General features: G+C 33.2%; 1 protein-coding gene across 2 annotated transcripts in view; it reads left to right on the plus strand.

Moving 5' to 3' along the window:
- The window catches only part of AGBL4 (AGBL carboxypeptidase 4), a gene marked incomplete at both ends in the record, with an annotated part of 1419693 nt that overhangs the window by 264851 nt on the left and 1130397 nt on the right, over positions 1-24445 (plus strand). For both annotated transcript variants that reach the window (XM_081307152.1, XM_081307151.1), the window contains one exon: positions 4395-4519. In XM_081307152.1, the coding sequence (XP_081163278.1) occupies positions 4395-4519 (125 nt within the window). The remainder of the gene's footprint in view (positions 1-4394; positions 4520-24445) is intronic.

Below are 24445 nucleotides of genomic sequence, written 5' to 3' on the forward strand. Positions count from 1 at the left end.
TGTATTATCTAGTCTCTTTTTTTAACGATAGTTTATATTTTTTATTTTATCATTGATTTCTTATTTCATTTCATGTGGTCTGATAAAATCTAGGATATTATCTCTATTTTTCTGTATTTACGAAGAGTTGCTTTGTGGCATAAGATATGGTCTGTTTTAGAGAAGGAGCCATATTCCCCCGAGAAAAAAAGTATATTTGCTCATTGATGGATGAAATATTCTCTATATATTTATTAAGTCTAAATTATTGAGTATATTATTTAGTTCTATAATTTTCTTATCTAGTTTTTGTTTGAAAGATCCATCTAGTAGTGAGAGAGGTGTGTCAAAGTATTATTTTATTGTGGTCTATTTGAAATTGAGAAGGGTTTGTTTGATGTACACAGATGCTCCATTGTTTGAGGCATAAATATTTATGATTTTTATGTCCTGCTTATATATACTTCCCTTAAGAAATATGAAATGTTCTTCTTTGTCTCTTCTGATTATCTTTGTTTGAGGTCTACTTTATCTGAAATGAGAATGAAAACCCTTGCTTGTTTATGCAATCCATATGAGTGATAAGTTTTTTTTTCCTATCCTTTCTTTTTCAACCTGTAGAAGTCTACCCATAATCTGAGTCTCTTGAAGACAGCATATTGTTGGGTCTTGCTTTTTAATCCAATCTGTCAATCTGTGTTTTTTGATTGATGAGTTTAGGCCATTAACATTCAAGGTTATTATTGAGATATGATTTGTATTCCCTGTCATTTTGATTTATTTCTGGTTTTTTGATTTGTCTTAGTTTCTCATTTTGTTGAATGTCCCTTTAGTGTAGATCATCCCTTTTCTGGTTTTTACTTTTTATTCACTTCATCCTCATGAAATATTTTGTTGAGAATGCTTCATAGTGTATGCTTTCTAGTTTTGAATTCTTTTATTTTTTGTTTATCATAGAATGTTTTAATTTCATTATCTGAAACTTAATTTTGCTGGATATAAAATTCATTTTCTTTTAGAGGTTGAAATATATTATTCTAGGACCTCCTAACTTTCAGGGTTGAGAAATAAGTTGAGATCCGAGTTGGTTTCCCATTATATAATTCGATTTTTTTTTCTCTCAAAGCCTTTAAGATTTCATCTTCATTCTCTGTGTTAGTCATTCTCATTATAATGTGTTTTGTTGTGACTCTGATGTAATTTTGTACATTTGGTGTCCTGTAAATTTCTTGTATTTGATTTTCCATTCCATTCTTTAGTTTTGGGAAATTTTCTGCTATTATATAATTGAAAAGATTGTGCATCTCTTTGGTTTGTATCTCTGCTCCTTCATCTATTCCGATAACTCTTAAATTCGATCTTTTCATGTTATCCCATAATTCTTGGGTGTTCTGTTCATGGTTTCTTAACGTCTTCTCCACATGTTCAACTCTACTTTCGAAATTATATATTTTGTCTTCATTGTCTGAGGTTCTGTCTTCCAAGTGGTCTAGTCTGTTGGTGATGCTTTTTATTGAATTTATAATTTGATTTATTTATTCCTTCATTTCGAGGATTTCTGATATTTTTTTCATGATCTCTAACTTTTTATTAAAGTGTTATTTCACTTCCTATATTTTTCTTTGATTTCACTCCTAATACTATTCTTTACTTCACATATCAATTTAACTATGTACAATCTGAACTCCTTGTTGGTCATTTCTTCTACTGTGTTATCAGTTGCTTCTGTTGATGAAGCATTTTGATTTTTGGGGGGCACTTTATTCCCTTTTTTTTTCATGTTGTTAATGTGTTTTCCCATCTAGAAGTATGGATCTAAGCCAGCATAACTTCTACCCTGTAGACCTATAGTGTCCCTGAAGGTTTCTAGCACCTCGCCTTTAATGGTAAGACCAATATCAATAGCACCCAGCGTAAACAATACATAGCCTTAAGCCTAATAGCTCCCACTAAGACATCTACTGCTTTCTTGCATTAAGCCAAAATAGTGAGTTCAATATCTAGCTATAGTACAAAGAGAAAATTTGTTAAAATGGTTTACAATTTCAAATGGTGGATGAGAGAACAGAGGTAGGGTAGCACACAATATTCTTTTGGGAGGAAGAGAGAAGCTAGATGTAAAAAATCATGGGAAGAGTGGAAGAGGAGCCAACAGAGATTGGCTGTTGGTTGGAGAAAATTTGGAAAGAAAATCCAAGAAAATAGACAAGAGAGAGGAAGTACACAAAGAGAAAAAAATCAATAAAAGTGCAAAACACCATTCATATATCATTGTCTTCCACATACTGATGCATAAAAAACATCCTGTTCCAAATATGGTACAGAGATTAGTGAATAGAAAAATAAAATAAATTTTCCTGGAAAGTTGAACTGTTTCTGTTAGTGTTCAACAGTTTCTTAGCCCTGTTTCTGATGTCTCTTGGGATCACCGAACCCAGATCAGGCCTCATAAACCCAGTCTCTATCCCACCCGTCTGGGCTTCAGATACCTCAGGATAGGCCACGCTGCAGTCCCAAGATCTCAATGCTGCTCCTACTTGCAGAGAGACCACAAGGGATACACTCATGCAAAGGAGCAACCCCGAGATGCAGCAGCAAGACAAGGGCCACCAGCCCTTTCAATAGGAAGACTCCAGGCTCCTCCAAACCTGGAGGCACCTCCACACTATACCTGCAGGTCCCAGCTAGAGTCCCCAGATAAAGGCTTTGTGGTGCTAAACCTGCTGGCACCCAGGCCCCAGGCCCTGGTTGGTGTCCCCAGATGGGTGCAACCATGTGCAACCAAACCTGGAATCTCCCCCAGAGAAGTCTTTTAGGCTGTAGTAGTAGCAGTAGTGGTGGTGGTTTTTGGCAGCAGGCAGCGGTGGCTACAGCACTAGCAGCTACAACTATAGCTGTGGGGGCGGCTTCATCAAGAGGTCTCTGGGGTTTCAGCAACAGTGTCAGCTTCAGTTGCATCAGGGGCAATGATGTCTTCTGTGCAAGCAGCACCCAGAAAGAGACCTCCAGGTGACTTCAGGCTGGCAGCAGTGGAATCAGAGGCAGCAGCAAAGGTGGCAGTGGTGCAGGTGGCAGTTGATTGACAGGAGACTTCCAGTTCCACGGAGGTAGCATCAGAAGCAGCGTCTGTAGTAACCAAGGCTGTGCCCAGAGAAGAGACCTCTGGACTGGGCAGGGGTGTCTAGGGCAGCCAATATTTAATTTTTAGATCATGAACTTTTAGAGGGAAAAATTTTACCTTTTCTACTTGTTTATTTAAGGATAGTAATTTTATTAAACATTGTAACTTATAATGTACTTTTAATTTATATATCTCTTTATTATTTATATCAGCTCTGTCTAGTGGTCAGCGTTATATTGCCTGAATTCAAAACCCAATTATGACTTTTACTTCATTACTTGCTGTACAGTTTTGAACAAGTTATTTATTTATCTATGCCTTGTATGTAAATTGGGAATAACAACAGAGATTGCTGTAATCTGTAACCCACTAATGCCTAAGAATGGGGCTGATTACTTTTTAACCACAGAATTATCTTTTTAACAACAGACTTATAAAAATAATTAAGGATTAAATAGCCTAGTACACTAGTGTTTAAGACAGTATATAACAGAAATTCTCAGAAAATGTTGTTTTTGTACTAAATTTAATGTTGATAGTAACTGCAAAATGATTAAAACTAATTGTGTTTAATATAAGTATAAAACGTTCATACTTCAATTAATCTGATTCTCACTTTGAGGAAACATAAGTGACAAAGGAAGGTCATCCAGTGAGTGACAAAACTAAAACCAACCCAAATCTTCTGACTCCACATGTATAGTCATTGTGTAGTAAATACTATGCCTTTGACAACAGAAGGTTTAGTAAATGTTTTGGGGTGGAATTAGTTGAAAGAATCAATTTAATTGAGGAATCTCCCTTGGAATTCTGAATACAATTAAAGTAGATAAAATAAGATGATAGTCTTTGGTTCTAATTTGCTCATGTTTATACTTTGATATCAAGGCAAGTTTTCGATATGTGTATACTTAGCTGGACCTAACTGTTCTGGTCCTGTAGAGTGCAATAAATAAATAATGAGAAGAGATAAAATAACCTAAAGTTAATTGGTGTGGTTTTGAAGGGTTATGTTATTATCTTGGATCACTGTCTGATCAACCCTAGAATCATGCAGTTAAAGAAGGTTACTCCTGAAAAAACCTTAGAGGTTATATAATTCAATATCGTCTTCATTTTGCAAATGAGACCCTGAGAAGGTGAATAACTTACTTATTATCACATAGTAAACCTGTTGAATTGGAACTCAGGTTTTCTGATTTCCAGACTTGTTCTCTATCTATTGTTGTCCAATTGATGCTTATAACAACATAAACTTCTATTAAAGTTGTCTTAATTTTTTTTTTTTAACCAGGTAACCTTGGCAGGGTGGAGCAGGTCTCCGAGTTCGAGTATGATCTGTTCATTAGGCCAGACACCTGTAATCCGCGCTTCCGAGTCTGGTTCAACTTTACTGTTGAAAATGTGAAAGAATCACAGGTGAGAGAAGTAGTGGAAAATTTCAATGTGTTTTTGGTAAGAAGAATATACTTTTGTTTTTTTTAGGAATATCAAAATACTAAGTCAATATTAGACTATGTTCTTGGATATCTTTAGCAATGATAGTGCCCCCCCACCCCAGGAGATAAAGAGAAATAGGGAAGGTATTCTGACTTTTGTTATCTGATGTTTTTAAAAATAATACAAATATTTTAAGTGTTATTATTGATTGAACCATTAACATATGCTAGGATTCCTTAAGGGACACTATAAAGAAACATGGGAAGTGACTTGCTATTATTTTTATAGACAATGCTATTGTTTATTATTTCTTCTTTGTAAACACGTATGAAAGGCATTTCTCATAGGTCTTAGTTTCAGAAAAAGCTGTTATTTTCCTGTACAACAGCAAGTTTATATTTTTTAGACAATATGATTCTTGTAACTGATGCCATTTTCCTTTTGCTTTGACTTCTGGGAAACTCAGAACATATTTTATAGCCCCTCTCTTAGTGATAATGGAAAATATTTTTGTTGTGTTTCTGTGTACTAACTTTTGAAAAATTCTGAATGTATTAATCTGCCAGTAACCCTGATTTCTTCAGCTTGTTTCTAGTGGTGCATGTTTTTATAACCCATTTCAAATCTTGTTTTACATGAGAATATGAATGAAAATGGAGAGATAAACACATGTGATTTGAATAAAAAATTAGTAAAAATCTAATGCTAAGGAGCTGGGATTGTACCTCAGTGGTAGAGCGCTTGCCTAGCACATGTGAGGCACTGGGTTTGATCATAAGCACCAATAAAAATAAATAAATGAAATAAAGTTATTGTCTCCATCTACAACTAATTTTTTTTGAAAAATGTAATCCTAAGAATCAGTTCTCATTCTGTTATATTGAGATAATCAATCATGAAAAATACAAACGTTGCACATATAGTGATTTTATGTTTCTTTTAAGTAGATGAAATCATAGCTTTATAAACCAACATTTACCTTCTTAGTTCAGGTTGTCTTTGTAGTGTGTTTGGGAGAAATTAATGAGTTTGTTTAATTTCCTCTCATGTAAATCCATCCTGCTTGCCATTCACCTGGTTGGCTGCTTCTCTCCATTTCTCTCAGCTGTAACTTGAATTGGGTATCAGGCATTGTCAGTGTCAGAATTTATAAACTCCGAGTCTTCCTGGACACAATTCTGTTTTTGGCATACTGGCTTCAGCAAAAGATGGGTATAGCCATTTCAATGTACTACTAATTATTGTAATTCTCTGCAACACCACTACCACAGGAATGGAGAATATGCAATGTTACTGAAGTTTAGGGGCTAATTGGAAGGAATCAAACATCAGAGAGATCCTTGTATATTGTTTGCCATGTATGACTTATCAAAGAATTTTAGGATCAATGGTAGAAATAAAGAGTTAAATTCTATATAGAGACCCCCTCAAGGACAAATTTAGTTCCTAGGTGTGCTTCTTAGTTTTACTTAGTCTCCAATGACAAAGTTTCTTTTTCTATTTTTCACAATTAAAAAGAAATCATATTTCTCCTCTCTCCTGACCTTAAGAAAACCCACATTTTACCTATATGAGTTTGCCTGACACTAGGATGTCCTTCAGTTTCAACAAAATAATCAATAATCTTCAAAGTGTATTTCTGAAAGTCCTTGCTGCTGTGTTTAGACTATAACTTATAATAGGAGGTGTTAGCCACATGTATTAGATTGAGTCTTCACATTTCAAAATTGGGCCTTATAAAAACCTCTTGTTATCATGAGGTAAAAATGTGCTTTCTCAATCTACCATTGGTGTTCCTGCTTAATGTCAGTAACTTATAGTTGTCAGATACACACATCTCTGAAAATAAAAACATAACTCTGGAGTATAGTTAATTCATGTGAATGAAGGACAACATTTACTTAGAGTCAGTATAATCTGCCAAGATTTCTAAATTTGTAAAAGAGATTTCTGTTTTCTTCTTTTTTGCACAGCCTATGTACATTGTTCAGCTGGCCTACTGCATCCAGGGAACCCACTAATGCCTAAGAATGGGGCTGGTTACTTTTTAACAACAGAATTATCTAGCATCATTATGCCCTTTACTAAATAGAAACTTAGCTGAAGCTCTGAAATTATACTATTTCTTTAACTTTGAGTCACATTCATTACTGGTCTAGTTTTTCTTTCACTGTAATCTCTATAAAGATTGTTTTTCTACAGCTTATTCTTGTAAGGAGGGGAGTAGAGGATGCAGTGATTAGGGAGTTGAGAGAAATGTGTTCCTTTAGTTACAACACCTGAGATAGTTTTTTAGACAAATTACTCATGCATTTAAAATTTTCTTATTTACTCTTATAATGTGCTTATAGGGATATTATTTTTATTATTTATAATGTCATAGTCATAGTGTTGTAACTTGCACATTACCTGTTAAAACTATACTGCCTTTATGGCGATCTTGCCTATCAATTAAATAGCAAGAGACATGAATGTGTTCCAAGGGTTATTCTAATAAGGGAGTTGAGTATGTTTTCTGGATGCATATTTTTAATGTTTTTGGAAATAATATCTTCTCTGTTTTTCTGGGTTCTATGTACATACCCAGTGCTATCCAACCGTGTTACCATTAGAAATCATAAACATGTTCATCTGGTTTCCAGGATCCTGATGCTTTATCAGACTCTTTCTATGGGCCACTGTTTCATTAACTGTAATCATATTATATAGTTATGAAAATCTGTCTCAAGAAGGCATAAGATCTACTGAATAGATACAATATATATGCCTAGCTCACAGGATATTTGTTTTCATGGTGTCTACATGAAAGAGAATGGTTTTACTATTAACTTTGACTTGTGAGGTCTGGTTTTATAATGTCTCTTCCTATAATCTTTTTCATCTCTCTTCAATTTCCTTTAAAATGAGAGCTGCATGAATGTAATCTAGTCAAGAACATTATTTAGGGCATGGTAGTGGCAGAGAAAAAAATATTAGTCATCACAGGCTGACTCGATTAAATGAATGTTAAAAATTGAAGCATGAAGTACATTGTATACGCAGATCTAGCTTTGGAATTAATTTCTTTGATGGTTTTAAGAAGCAATAAAAGCTTGGAACCTGTTGTACTCTATCTCAGGACCAATGTATTAATCCCTCCAAAATAGTTGCTAAATAGTGTATTTGTAAGAGTCAATGAACGTCTGGAAACCTTTATGAAACAGTCATTTTCTCTCTGAAAAAAAAAATTTAAATATTCTTATGTGGAAATTTATTACTGATGCAGTATAACATTTGTGTGATGTGAAAGCAAATCTTTGAAATTTATAATACTTATGATAAAATTTTAACCAATAAGAGGAAATAAAGTGGTATACGTGGACTGTTTAAACTCTGTTTTCTTGATAGTATTTTTATCTATTTGCATTTAATTTCCATTTAGAAAGTAGCCAATGCTCAGTGTAGTGATTTGGAAAATATAATTATTAGAAGCAGAGAAAAAGCACACACACCCATGATCTTACTGGCTAGAAGGAAATACTATTAATTTTTACCACATTTATTTCTAGGCTTATTTACTTTGTTTTATTTTTGGAGAATAATCAAAATTAAACTATACAAACACATATATGTGTAGTTAAACTTTAATTAATTATATATAATATAGTTTAATTATATATGTATATGAATATGTGTGTATATACACACATAATGTCTTGCTTCTAAAGAAACTTAACATATCACAGCAATTTTCTATCATTAAAAACTTGATAATGTATATGTTATGTGTCAAAATACATACTACTGTCAATATAACTCAATAGAACAAATAAAAAATTCTAAAAAACTTGATAAACTTGGCTCTCCAATAGCTATTTATTATTGGTCTACTTTCATACTCTTGGGTGTAAAAATTATTTTCTATTAAATGATGTTATGAATAGTAGTGACCATCTTTATTCAGGTGATATTACCAAAATTTGTTTTCCTCCTTTAGGAGAAATTCCTAAGAGGGGAACTGATGGTCAAGGATATGTATATTTTGGAGACCTTTATGCATATTTCTAAATTGCTGCCCAAAAGTTAATACCACCTTTTTTTCTCCTGGATATAGCAGTGAATGAGATGACTTTTCCTGAATATTTTGCTGTGAATTGTTTAAGAACTTAGATGTTCACACATCCAGAGAAAATTGTTTCTTTTTTCTCACTTTGAAACCTCACAGATAAATGGGTTATGATGCCGTGTCTCAGACCTCTATTAAAAAAAAATTAATTGCATTCTAGCAATAACATGAGATAGCAAAACAGATCCACTTTATTTTCACTTTTTTCTCAACTCATCGATCATGTTTTATCTGAGTATGTCAAGAGAATGTCCTATGTGGTATGAAAAACAGAATAATGAAGCATACATATCCTGTTCCAGGTGTGGTGGCATGCACCTGAAGTTACAGCTACCTGAGAGAGAGGCTGAGGGTGGAGAATTGCTTCATCCTAGCAGTTCAGTGCTTCCTGGGAAATTTAGTGAGACTGTTTCTTTAAAAAGGCATTTCCTGGATTTCTATTAGCTATAATACAGTTTAAACACACACACACACACACACACACACAATACACGCACACACACTCACACATTTTATGTACGTGTATTTAAATTTTTTCCTTTTCCTCTTACTTATCCTTTTTTCCTCTTTCATTCAAAGTCTATTACTAATTATCCTAATCATTACCAGGCAAAATGTAATGAACTCTATTAGACCAAGGTGTGTTGTAAGCAACTCTGCAACTTACAATCTTTGTGACATTGGGAAAATCTTCAATCTATTTATCTAGCAATATTATCAATTTCTACATTACTGAATGATGTTAATAGTAGTAATTAATAGGATTGACATAAGAATTATAAGTAACAATGCATATGAAACACCTAATTCAGTGCTTAGTGCATGTAGTAATACATAAGTAGTGCTCAATAAATGTTAGCACTTATTAGTAATGTATTTGTAATGATACTTCTACAAAACAGAAAACTGCTTATAATTTTTTCTGTCATTCAAGTTGTAGTAATAGCTAACATTTACTGAATACCTTCATATTATAGGTACTTTTCTCATAATTTACTTTAATTAATTAATTCAATCCTTAAAACAATTTTTTGAGTAAATACTATTTTACCACCCACCCTTTTTACATGACAAGGAAACTGAAAACAGAAAGGACAAATAGCATAACTTACTCACGGTCACAGGACTTGTACCTAGGTAGTCATTGTAGAAATTGTCACTGTAGGAAATTTGGAATACATAGAGAAATATTGGAAAAAAGGAAAAAATAATACCCTCAAAACCGTAATCCTAGTACTTAGAAGAAATTACTGTAAACCTTCCTTGAAAAGGAAGAGAATAGGAGTAAAATAGAATAGAAAACAGTAATAGCTTTCCAGTACTACAATTTTAAATTCAAATTTAATTTAAACATATTTACTCTTATGTTTGCTTATTTTTAATTTATATTTTGTTGTTCCAAATATTTCTCTCTTAATCTTTTGCTCTCTTCCCCCTTTCAAACATCATCCCAATAACTGTATAAAAAATTAATAGCTAAAATTTACTTCCCATTCAAACTAAAACCCATAGAAAACTAGGGTGAGAAAGAAGCTTCTTAATCCAATGAGGACTCTCTTCCAAGAGATTGAGCAAATATTATACATAATGATGAAACGTTAAAATCATTCACTTTAAAATTAGGAAAAAGAAAAGGATGAACTCATGACATACTTTTCAGATTTGAAATAAAGTCTCTAATGCAATGTGACATGGTAATTAGATAAGTGGTATGATGATTAGAAAGAAAGATGCATAATTATAATTACTTGTGGTTACATGATTGGCTAAAATAAAATCTAAAAGAACCTAGACAAAATATTAGAATACAGAACTGATCAATGTTCCAAGATACAATATCAATATGTGTCTTATATCTCAGATTGAATCTCCCCAGAATTCATTTTTTGTAATCTTAACTCCAAAGTCATGGCATTAGGGGATTGGGCCTTTGGCAAGGGATTAGGTCAGGAGGATGGAGCCCTCCTAAAGGATTGGAATGCTTTTTAAAAAGATCCCATTTATTGATTGAGTTACTTTATAAAAAAGAGATCCAAGATATCTGCTTTTCCTGTTTCATTATAGTAGGACACAGTACAGAGATGAACTAGGAAATAGATGTGGAAACCAGATGTGGAATCTGCTGGTTCCTTGATTTTGGACTTCAATGAACTAGGAAATAGATATGGAAACCAGATGTGGAATCTGCTGGTTCCTTGATTTTGGACTTCATATCCTACAGGACTATAAGAAATGGATTTCTGTTGTTTATAAGCTTCCATGTCTGTGGTATTTTATTACAGAATTAATTTTGATCAGAGTAATACAATGTATAATTTAAAATTTTCATATTTATCAGCAATAATAAATTAGAAAATACAATAAAAATTCCATGTGTTATGAGAACAAAAAACAGCTAAGATACCCAAGAGTAATAGGGATATAACCTTTCTGAGAAAAATTATAAAACTTTATTAAAATACATCAAGACCTGATAGACCTAATAGTTAGGAATGATATGTTGTCTATCCAAGATATTTAATGGATGCCTCTCTATTAAGTACTGGGTGTATAGTAATCAAGATGTAAAAACATGCTAGCATTTGAGAAGTTTGTATTCAAAGTATGTGGTTGGAGGCAAGGAGAAAGACAAACATAGTATAAGTCAGTTCATAAGTAAATTAAGTCAGATATCAGAATGTGATAATTGCTATAGAAAAGAAGTAGAGGAAAATAAGAGGGATGTATATGAAGGAGAACAAATTTAATAGTCATCATGGTAGGCCCCATTGAGAAGGCTGCATTTTGATCAAAGGCAAAGAAGTTAAGGAAATTGGCTATATAAATATATGGAAGAATGTTTCTACAACAGGGAATAGCCATTGTCCTAAGACTGCAGCCTTGGAAACATTCCTGATTTTTAGAAGTACAGCAGAAAAGACTGTGTTATTAAAGCTGAGTAAGCAGAGTAGCACAGGGCCATAGAGACTGAGGTCAAAAAATTGTGTATGTGTGGCTGGGGTTGTGGCTCAGTGGTAACACACTTGCCTAGCATGTGTGAGGCACTGGGTTTGATTCTCAGCATCACATGCAAATAAATAAAATAAAGGTCCATCAACAACTAAAAAATATATTAATAAAAAGAATTGTGTATGTCAGGATAGAGGTGGGTGGATTGGAGTGATAGTTTTGTGATATCTGGTTCACTATTGTAAACACATTGTTTTTGACTCTGAAGTTCAAAAACATTAAAGGCTTTTAACAGAGTAATCACATGATATATTATATCATAAAATTATTCTGGTTTCCCTGTTGAGAATAGACTTTAAGGGCTGGATGGGCCAAAGATTCTAATAAGAACACAGTTAGGAAACTTTTGTAGTAAACTAAGTGAAAGTTGATAGTGGTTTGACTATTACAATAGCAGTTTATGTAGTAAGAAGTGGTGTGAAAATACAGTCAGAGAACATCCTGATGGATTGGAGATGTGCAATACAAGTGTCAATGATCACTTCAGAATTTTGACGTAAGTGTCTGCAAGGGTGAAGCTATCTTATCTACAGATAAGGGTAGCTGCTAGAGGAGCAGGTTTTCAAGGGAAGACAAGAGATTTAATTTTAGATTAAATGTGAAGTACCTATCAGATATTCAAATCAGCTACTAAATGGATATATGGGTCCAGAGAGAGAAATCAGAATTGGAGATACACATTTAGAAATTGTTGGCATATAGATAATATTTAAAGCTATGAAACATGATAATATTACCAAAAAAGTAATATAAATCAAGAAGAGAAGAGAAGAGGATTAAGGAATGATCCTAAGAGTGCTCTAAACAAGCAACCAGCAAAGGAACCTGAGAGAGACGAGATTGTTTGTAGGAGAGAATTTATGATGGAGAAGAAACCAACATACTGTGATAGGTCAAGGAAGTAAGTTGTGGACTCAAGGTTGATTATTGTGCTGGGAAGGTAAAGGTCATTGATATCTTTGACAAGAGCAGTTTTGGTAGCATGCTAAAATAGACATAAGAGAGAATGGGAAGAGAGGATTAGAGACATATAATGTGGGTAACATTTTTAAGAATAAGTTTTCCTCAAAGGGAGCAAAGAAATATAATGGTAACTGATAGACAAAGTGGGCATAAGAAAAACTGATTAGACAGGGGAAATGCATGTTTGTATCCTGATTAGTATGATCTAGTACATATCAGTTGATAAAGGAGAAAATAGGGATAAATTTTGGAGTGATATTCTTATGTATCAAGAAAAGGTAGCTCATAAATTGAAGGATTAATTTTAGATAGAAGCACAGAAATTTCTTGTATCACTATAGGTTGGAAATTGTGATTGCTACATTATGAAGTGTTTAGATTTTGTTTTATTTCTTTAAAAATTGTTGAGATTTTTTTCCCCTGGCAGGCTGTTAAGTTACTTGTGGAACAGCTTGATCCTTTTGAGAGTTACTTAAAAACTTTTTAGGGCAGGCATAGTGTAGGGATGACAGTTTAGCCCTACTGCATAGAGAGAACCCTCTGGATTATCTACTGAATGTTTCAGATGTTTGTTGGAGGCTCTCTTTCCTATCTGATTATAACCTAAACATATCCCAGCTCTGTATCTGGAAAGCCAGGTTGAATATAGGAATGATTTCATTTGTTTCCCTTTTCTTAGGGAATCCCAGCATTTTTATGGCTACTGTCCAGCACTTGAAAAAGTGGATGTCATATATTTTATTGTATTTTAAGTTATTTTATTTACTTTTAGTCATTTGGGTAGGACGGTAGGTATGGAACCAATTACTTTGACTTAGTCATCAGGCTGGCTTTTTAAGTATTGCTAAAGTGGGTGTAAAGTAGCCTTTATTTTAGGGCTATGGTAATAAGGTGTGATCCCTTTGGAATCTCTACTGAAGTGTTTTTTGAAGTTTTCTGCTCTGATTTTTTTTATTTGAATGTCTTTAATCTCTTGGTGAGTTCTGGGAATTGTTATACCTAGAACAACTTTCTAGGAATTGTTCTTTGCTTATTTTTATGGATTCTTACTTATGCATACTTAACTTTGAACTTAGCCACAAAATCGCCTAGAACCCATACAGACTTCTGGGACTTTTTTCCATGCCACATTTTTTTTCTCCTCTGTTACTCTCTCCTATCAGCAACAACATGCCTTCCCCCAATCCTTGGACTCCAGCTTCTGTTTCTTCACCTTAGTGTGATGTCCATGTTTTATACAAGTTCCTTTTCCTTGTATCATAGTTCAGAATGAGCCTCCAGATAGAAAACCTTAGTTAGGTTTATTTACCCTAGTTAGGTTATTTACCCTTAGTTAGGGTTTATTTTATTTGTTTTCCTCTTCTTGGGGTTTAATCATGAGTTGCCTCCTGTCCATTGTCTATAAACAGCCATTTTATGTATTTTCCCTATTGTTCATTTTATTTGTAGTGGGAGAATCAATTCAGTACAATATTATGTTTGGAAGTAGACTATGATTTGGTTTTTATCAATGTGTACCACACAGAGAGGGATGAGACAGTATGGGGTATATGCAGTTAATCTGGGAAAGGAGAGAATGTGTGAAGGGAACAAGGAATAGTGAAAAGATGAGGGATGGTGAAAATATGATAGATAAATGCACTGAAGATAGAATGACCACATCATCCAAATATGACCAGTTTTGAAAGTGAAAAGACCCTTTACTAATTACAACTGGACAAAGTCATAAACAATTCAATTTATAAACACTGCAATTTCATTTATTTTTGTTGGACTTCATTTTCTGATGAAGTCATAGGAGTTTGGGAGTCAGCGTATTAAGTTGTACAGAGAAGAGGAGGTTGCTAGAGTAGGATGAATGAAAGTTGAAGGAATTAGTTATTACAAATATTGATAATCACAAAGTGTAGATTATCACAACAACAGCAAGCTAATTAAAATAAAACAGAGAACAAAATCATTGCAGAGTAAGAACCTAAAGTGGCCAAGTGTTGGAAAGATTATCTCAATATATTTTGGAAAAATGACAGAGAAGCCTGAGCAATAATCATTGAGAAATGAGGAGGAATAATGAAGGAATAGAGAGTTGACATTAATAAATGAGAGGCAGTGGAGAAATAATGTGAAGAAATGAGATAAAGCTGTATTTATGGAATTGAATTCTCAATATTATAAAGACATCAGTTTTCTCAAAATCAACCTATAATTTTAATACAATTCTAATCAGATTTCACCCTCCAAATTTTTACAATAGGTTTGACAAAATAATTTATGAAGAATAGCAAACAAACATTCATTACTAGCCAAGTCAACTTTGAAAAAAAATCAATGAATTTGTGCGTGTTTATTTTTGAAACTTATATTTCAGGTAACCATTTTTGTTTATAGCAATAGTAATAAAAATATCATGGTACTGTCATTAGAATAGATAAATAGTTTAAATGAACAGAATAAAAATGAGAAACAAGGCATTTTATATAAGGATCTCATATGTGACAGAAACTGTATTACAAAATAGGAGTACCGTGATGTATGTGTAGCAAAATACCGTGAACACACTGCTTTTTAAAAATATTACAGATAGACTAAGACTTAAATATGAAAAGAAATTAAAAATTATACTATGAAAAGTATATACAATTTTTACTCTCTTTGAGAACAGAATTTAATTTTTTATACAAGATACAAAAAACTAAATAATTTATAAATAGACTGTTTTGTGTGTTTGTTAAAATATAGTGTGACAAAAGATTCAAATTTGAAATTATCCTGGAAAAATTTGTATTATTTTGTATTATTTGTATTATCCTGAAAAAATATGTTTACATAATATAGATAAATGATTGATATTCAAAGTATACAAAGAATTCTTAACAAACAGATCTGAAAGAAAAAATTTAAAAACAAGATAAAGAAAGCAAACAAACACACAAAAAATAAGCTATGTGTAGTGGTGTGCACCTATAATCCCAACTACTTGGTAGGCTGAGGCAGGAGGCTCATGAGTTTGAAGGTAAGGGCAATTTAGTTTGACTCTGTCTCAAAATAGAGAGTGGGGGCAGGAGGGGTAGGGGTGAGGAGGAGGAAGACGAGAAAATAACAACAATGACAACAGCAAAACAACCTCTTTTGCTCTGTTCTACCTGTATTCTATTTTGGAATAAAGGGTTACTTAGTGCTAGAATAACAAATGAAAAAAGAAAAAGAAAACAACCCAATAGGAAAAAGAAAGAAAAAGAAAATCAAACAAGTCAAGGAAATAAATAGGCAACTCATAGAAGGCTAGGTGATAAAACAAGTAGAATTGTTCTTATGAAGTCTGGGCAAAGGGGAGAAATTTTCTTGGCAATAAAAAAAAGAAAGAAACTAGGCAAAATCTCTCAATTATAGTGCCATTCAAAAGACAGGATACTATTAAATATATAGAATATATGGAAATTTTAAAAAATCTGCATATCAACCATTTTAATTCCATTTTAGGCTAAATGCTGCATATGTGAATCATTTTCAGTCTTTCACAATGATTTCTATTATTTTATGGAGATTAGTTTTAGTTTCTTGGAACATATAATAAGGCACTACCCAAAATTATTTGCTTGTATATTTATAATCATTAAATAAGAAAAGAAACACATTTGTGGGGCTGGAGTTGTGGCTCAGTGGTAGAGTGCTTGCCTTGCACACATGACGGTTCTATCCTTAGCACCACATAATATAAATAAATAAGTAAAACAAAGGTATTATTTCAATGTTGAACTAAAAAATTTTAAAAAAAGAAACATTTGTGTTTCCAATGTTTGTATGCTCTTTTTAAAATTTATTGGTCTGTTTAGTTACATATAACAGCAGAATCCATTTCTATATAATCATACAAGCATGGAATATATCTTATTCTAGTTAATATTCCCATTCTTGTGTTAGTATGTGATGGTGGGATTCACTGTGTTGTTTTCATATGTGTACATGGAAAATTATGTGAGATTCATTTCACTGCCTTTCCTTTTCGGATCCCCTTCCTCCTCCCTCCATTAGTCTAATCTGAATTCGTATTCTTCCTTTCACTCCCCCTACCCATTGTAGGTTAGTTTCCACGTATCAGAGAAAACATTTGACCTTTGGCTTTTGAGGACTGACTTATTTCACTTAGCATGATATGTACTCTTATGATATCAGTTATACTAGATACTCTTAACAAAATTTAAAATGAAATGAATCATCCAGGCATAGTGGTTTATGCCTGTAATCCCAGCAGCTCAGAAGGCTGAGGCAGGAGGATGGAGAGTTTAAAGCCAGCCTCAGCAACTTAATGAGGTCCTTACAACTCAGTGAGATCCTGTCTCTAAAGAAAATACCAAAAAAAGGAAAATAAGAAATAAACCAAATATAAATTTAGCTGGCATTAAACTTCGTAGTATTTATTAAATAGGCATTTCACCATTATAATAGTCATGAATGATTCCCATTATTGTTAAGCTCAATGGACATATTGTGCTACATTCTTAATTTATCTTGAATTTGGTACTGAAATATCATTAGTATATTTCACTTTAATAAATTTTGTTATCTTGGCTTTCATAATATTCTTTTCTGATTCTCCTCCTTTCTGTCTATTTCTTCTGTTTGTCCTTTGTAGGATTTTTCTTTCCCACAAATTTCTTAAACATTGATACTCAAAATAATTCTATTTCATATAATTATGTCTTACATCTTAAAACTTTTCCATAATTCCAACCGTATCTTCGCTTGAAAGTCTCTCCTGGAGTCAGCTGCCTATATGGTATTACTACTTAATGTTCCTTATCTTGCCCTATAAAACTGCCTCCATATTCTGTATTCCAGTGAATATTACTACTATCCATGAAGCCATTTAAACCAGAAATGTGTGGTTTACCTGATGTGCCTACTTTGTGGATTCTTATCTAAAAATAGTAATCATGATATTTTCTGGCATATTAATGTTATACCATTTATTGATCACCAATGCTGCCATTTAGTTTTGTTTTCTAGTTATTTAAAAAGCCTTTATTTTTCCCTCTTTTTTGACTGTCTTGTGATTATCTCTAGTAGTATTCTTTGATTACTTACTATTTATATTAATTTTTTATTTATATATAACAGCAGAATGCATTACAATTCTTATTACACAAATAGAGCACAAATTTTTCATATCTCTGGTTGTATACAAACTAAATACACACTAAACATTTCTTTATACATGTACTTTGGATAATAATGTCCATTACATTTCACCATCATTTCTAATACCATACCCCCTTCCTTTCCCTCCCACCCTTCTGCCTTCTCTAGAGTTTGTCTATTCCGCCCACGTTCCCCCTCCCTACCCCACTATAAATCAGTCTCCTATGTCAAAGAAAACATTTGGCATTTGTTTTTTGGGATTGGCTAACTTCACTTAGCATTATCTTCTCCACTCCACCCATTTACCTGCAAATGCCATGATTTTTTTCTCTTTTATTGCTGAGTAATATTCCATTGTGTATATATGCCACATTTTTTTTATCCATTCGTCTACTGAAGATAGGTTGGTTCCACAGCTTAGATATTGTTTATTATGCTGCTACAAACTTTGATGTGGCTGTGTCCCTGTAGTATGCTGTTTTAAAGTCCTTTGGGTATAGACCGAGGAGAGGGATAGCTGGGTCGAATGGTGGTTTCATTCCCAATTTAAAAAGATCATTGGTGATTACTTACTTTTATCCTTTGTGTATCTACAGTAGGATTTTGCATAGTGGCTATCATGAAGCCTACATAAAACATCTTGTAATTATTATATATGGTTGTATTTAATAATAACATAAATTTGTTGCATAAATATTATTTTATTCTACAATCAATTTCATTTTTTGATGTCATAGTTTACACTTTTAAAAAATATTTATTCTTAAGTTTTTAAGTAGATACAATATCTTTGTTTTACATTTATGTGGTGCTGAGGATCAAACTCAGTGCCTTGTGCATGCTAGGCAAACACTCTACCACTGAGCCACAACCTCAGGCCCCAAGTTTATACTTTTTTAAAAATATTGTTTTAGTTGTTGATGGACCTTTATTTTATTCGTTTATTTATATGTGGTGCTGAGAATTGAACCCAGTTCCTCACACATGTGAGTCAAGTGCTCTACCACTGAGCCACAACCCCAGCCTTTATGTTTCTTGTAGTGTACATACCTTGCCAAATTATTCTACCTATTATTATTATTATTATTATACTATAGTATTATACTATTTTTTTCTTTTTACCTTTGGATTTAATATACTGTTACACTAAGTATTCCTAATTTGATTTCACCAGTGTGTCCTATATTTTTATTTGATTTTGTGTTATTAATCAGCATCTTTTCTTTCAGCTTGGAGAAATTATTTCAGCATTTCTCGTAATACAGATCTGGTAGTGCTTAACTCCCTTAGCTTTTGTTTGTCTGGGAAAGTTTTATCTCTTCATTCTCTCTCTCTCTCTCTCCCTCCCTCCCTCCCTCCCTCTCTCTCTTTGTATTTCTCCCTCTCTTTGTCGTGTTCTCTCTCTCTCTCTCTCTCTCTCTCTCTCTCTCTCTCTCTCTCTTTCTGTACTGGGGGTTGAAACCAGGGGGCACTCTACCACTGAGCTACAGCCCTGGCCCTTTTTAATTTGGAGAAAGGGTCTGGCTAATTTATCCAGGCTGGCTTTCAAATTTGTAACCCTCATGCCCCAGCCTTCTCAGCTACAGGAATTACACGTGTGTAATTCCAGATCCAGCTCCCTTCTTCATTTCTGAGGCACAGTTCTGCCAGGTAGCTTATTACTGGTTTGTAGTTTTTTTCTCCAACAAGTTGACTATATATCATCTATTGGCCTTAAGTCTTCTGCTGAGCAGTCAGCTGCTAATCATGTTAGAATTCCTTTTTTTTTAAAGTTGTAGATGAACAGAATGTCTTTATTTGTTTATATTTATGTGGTGCTTAGAATTTACCCTGTGCATCACATGTGCGAGGCAGGCACTCTGTTACTGAGCTATAGCCATAGGCCTAGAATTCCTTTACATGTAAACTTTCTTCTTTCTTGATATTTTCAGGAGGCTGTGTTTTTCTTTAACAGTTTAGTATGTCTTTGATTCATCCTCTTTGAATTGAGTTCAGTTAGAGACTTAACCTTCTTAAACCTATACATTTGTGTCTTTTTCAGATTTGAAAGTTTTTTGCTGTTATTTCTTTAAGCTTTCTAAAACTTTGTCTTCTTCTTAACCCCTGTAACTGAAATATTTGTTCTTTTGATGCTTTCCTGTGATTGCCATAAGCTTTCTTTTCCATCACAATCTTTTTTCTCCTCTAACTGTATATTTCAAATAATCTGTTTTGAGTTCACAGATTCTTTCTTTTGCATAATAAAGTCTGTTGATATTGTGTATGCATTTTTAATTTCATTCATTATATTTTTTGGCTTAAGAATTTCTATTTTGATTCTTAAAAATAATTCCAATCTCTATTAAATTTTCATTTGGGTCATTTATTATTTTTATGATTTCATTGAGTCATTTCTGTGTACATCTTAAAATTCACTGAGATTCTTTAATTCAATTAGTGTGAATTCTTTGTCACATAGTTTGTATATCTCAATTTTTTGCAGTCAGTTACTGGGAAATTATTATGTTGTATTAATATCTGCACATTTAAAGAAGTAAAGACTTACCCTGATCTTTGAAGACTGGCCTTTTGGGGGGAAGTCTTTCACTAGTAAGACCAACCAGAGATTTGGAGCAAGCAGAGATGTGATTCATGGGTAAGCTTGTTTCTTCAATCTTTAAATAGACTGGATTGGAGCCGGATTCATCAGTGACAGGGCCTGGCACCTGGGTCTATGGGTTTGGGCCTAGAGCCTAGTTTTATTGCAGGTACATATTGATTGAGTTTTGTGGGGATATGTGTGGAACCTTAGTCCATGGGGGATGATCAAGCACTGGGTTGAGCTTTAAGCCTGAGTCTTCAGTGGCTAGCCAGGTGCTGGAGAGGGCCTGGTACCTGAACCCGCTTGGATAGACATAGAGAATGAGTTGGTCTGACACTACAGTAAGCTTGGGACTTAAGTACAAGAGAATAGGGTTGAGTTCTAGGTCTTCAGGAATGGATTTGTAGCTTATTTTTTTGTGGGTGTGGGGGAGGGTAGGGGTCATGGCTCCAGCTCTACTGGAATGGACTGGATCCTGGCCCTATTGGAGCTTTTGAAACTTTGGCTTGCTGGAGGTCTAGATTAGTTGGAACCTGGGGAAGCCTTGGAACCCGGCTCCATAGAGTCTGGCCTGGGTGTTGGGTGGGCCTAGAGTGCTTTGGGAGTTGGCCTAGTATTGGAGGCAGTTTAGAACCTAGGGCTACTGGAGTCAGCCTTTTGGGAAAACAGTCCAAGAGACCATGTCTGAAATAGACCAGGAGTTTGGGCTATGGATACTGCTGGCATCAGAAAAAGCTTTGAGGCTCAATCCTCAGATTGTGTGTGGTATGTGGGGATGTGGGAAGTTATTTGGCACTGGGTTTTACTGGGGCACATCCAGTAATGGGAACTAAGACAAAGTCTATTCTTTGCCTCTATTTACCCCTAAAGAAGGATATTATCTGCTGCCTAAGTTTGGGAGAGGTATGATGTGAGTAATGTATATCTATCCTTCCTATGAATCTTTTCTTATTTCTGTGTTATGTCAGAGTACCATAATCTCTCACATGGTTTACATAGCTCTTTTATAGGTATTTTTGTTCATAGATAGTTTTTTTTTTTTGAATTTATGTTTCTGGTGAGGGAAGAGTACTAGAAAGTCTTTCATTGACATCTGTCCTTTCAAAAAATCTGAGGCCTGCACATTTTTTATCACCTGAAAATTGTGTTCTTTGAGTAACATGATGATTTTCTTTTACTGAAAATATGATGTGGCATAGAGTCTTTACAATAATCTCATTTGTTTAATTGTGTCATTAATCTAAACAATAATTCTGCGAAGTAAATATTATTAGTAGTAAGAAAAATGAGACTTATAAAGGATAAGTAATTAGTGGAAAGCTAGGAATCTAGCCACTAATGAAAATTTTACATTCTTATAGTATATGTACTGTTTTAACCAGTCAGAGTGTGCCTTTATACTCTTGATGTTAGAAAAATTTGTATAATTTATTTTAGATGAAATATCTGAGTTTCAGAATGATAAAGTGATTCACCTAAGGACATATATCTCATTTATGGCAGAGCTAATCTCATAGACAAGGCCCTTGACATTCATGATAATTTTTTTTGCCACTTCATTAATGTATGCACTGATTTTCATTGAAAATATAGCCTTCATTTTCTATTATTATTTTTGTCTGAAAATTCATACATATTAGAGACCTTGCTAGCCTTTGCCTGGTAATGTCCCGAATAGAGTTTTTTATAATTTTTACTTTTAAAATTTATCACATTAAATTCAGTTTTATACACCAAATCGCTTTCATCTCATTGATTGATGTTGCTAAAGTGAATTATGTTACAAGAACAGTGCATAATAACTATATTTGGTGTTGATGCCCTGTTATATGTTAGCAAAAGAATTGAATATGTTTTTTTCTAAATTATTTTTTTCATAGTACATAAAACAACTCAGATGTTAATCTAATCAAGAGATTTTAATTTGCCATATCTAAAAGATTTAACACAATGCAGAACTTTTTTTCTTCAACCTATGGAAATATTGCATTATTAGCTTTATGTCATTAAGTAAAAATATTACTGTATAAATACAAAGAATAAATAACAACTAAATAGGGAAGCATTTCCTCTTCCTTTTAATTATCTTTTTCATTTTCATTTAAAGTAAAAGGTTTCATCTATTTATGTACTAATGTTTAATCCAACAATATTTATTGTATTGTATTACAAAAGCATGCATAAACAAATACCTGTTTAATTCAGGGTATTTTACTTACTCTTGCATGTCATTATTAATTGAGTTCATCTTTAAAAATTCTCTTGATTAGTTGATTGTTTGCACTTGATTACCTAATTTCTAGTAACAAAGATAGGAAGAAGTTGGGAGCAAGGAGTATATGCTATTTTCACTCACTGAATGTATCTGAGTCTCTAATCAATGTTTAAGCTGCAGTATATAAGAGAGAATAGAATCAAATAATGCTGATTTTTTATTCAAGCTTAGCTATTACTAGGTTTTGACTTTCAGCTAGTAATGAAAACTCTGAGTCTTAGTTTGAATATGAATAGTACTTCAAATTGTTTATGTTAAGTATGTAATTATGTTTATTAGTAAGTTTAAAATGAAATAATAAGCATGTAGTAAGGTTCCTGGTATATGGGTTAATTTTATAAAATATTTGCTAAATTGATTCAAGAGATATTTAGTAAACACCTAATATATGTAAAGCTCTAAAATTTATTGACAAAGAAGGATGTCGTCCTTATGCTTCACAGCCCTTATATTTCTATGGAAAACAGAGGGATAAGCAGATAAACATAAAAAAATAATAATTTGTTTTAATGTTAAGCTTTATGGGGTGGTTAAACCTTATTAAATTAGAATTTTTGATAGGATGGTAGTAATACTGTCTAAATCTTACATGTATAGTCAAGTTCAAATGAAAAATCACTAGACAACATTGTTGTAATGTTGTTTATGGAATAATAATTCAATGTTGATGAAAACTAGACTGTGGTTAGAGAGATTAATTTATTTATTCATTAAATACTTTAGAGATTCACTATGAAATCAAGATATTTCAATTGTTTCCCCTTTTTGCACTTGTAGAGCATACAGTCTAGCAAAGAGGATGAATTAAGTACAAAAAACCTATAAACCAATGTACAAAATACTAATTTTAGTAGTAGAAAAAGAACAAAATTATTATAACAGCTTAACACTTTTAGTTGCGCTGGGTATCAGGTAAGAGAGAATTGAAAGTTTCAGAGGGAACACAGTACCTGAAGACTTGAAGCTAGTCTTGTTATAGGAAAAATTCATTTTAGTCAAATAAGTATCATAAACCTGTTATGATAGCCAAAACCTTCCATGAAACAGTAAAAAATTGGTTAAACACAATCAAATCCCATAATGATGCCAATTTATGTAAAGTAAAATGTAGTTTTACATTTTTATTAAGATTGCAAACTTAATCTCAGAACAGAGTTGCCACATTTCACCATTTATTTTACTTTATCATCAACATTAAATCATGTGACATGCCATAGCTACTTGTTCATGAGGAAAACTGAGATGAACTTCACATTGAGGTATTCTATGCTGGAGTTTTTACTTTTGTGTGTTGTTTTTTGCTGCTGAACAATTAAAAAAAAGACCCAAATTTAGACTGGAAACTTATTGTGACACAAACTTATAAATATTGCTGTTGCAATATAAATAAAACACAGATGTAGAAAGTGAAAAAGATCTTTATGCAAATGAAACTCTGGGTACTAGAAACAGAACATCTTAGGCTAAAGGAATCTTAAAGCTATGGGTTTTGGGATGATCTACTGCCAAAAGAATGAGAGATTGATATTTAAATTTTATGCAAAATTTCATGGGTAGTCTAAGCCTTTCTTTGGCAGAACAAAAGCAATAAAATCATAAGAAAATGGCATTGAAACTTTCATAGGCTTTGCTTTACTGAATGTATGGGAAAAATCTTTGGAGTTTAACTAGATTAACGGTCAGATGCTCATATATTCCCTTAAGAATCTAGAATGGGGGCTAGGGATATAGCTCAGTTGGTAGAGGGTTTGCCTTTCATGCACAAGGTGCTGGGTTCAACCCCTAGCACCACCACCACACACACACACACAGACACACACACACACACACACA

Source organism: Spermophilus citellus (genome assembly GCF_964194105.1).
Source record: "Spermophilus citellus genome assembly, chromosome: 9".
Lineage (NCBI taxonomy): Eukaryota > Metazoa > Chordata > Mammalia > Rodentia > Sciuridae > Spermophilus > Spermophilus citellus.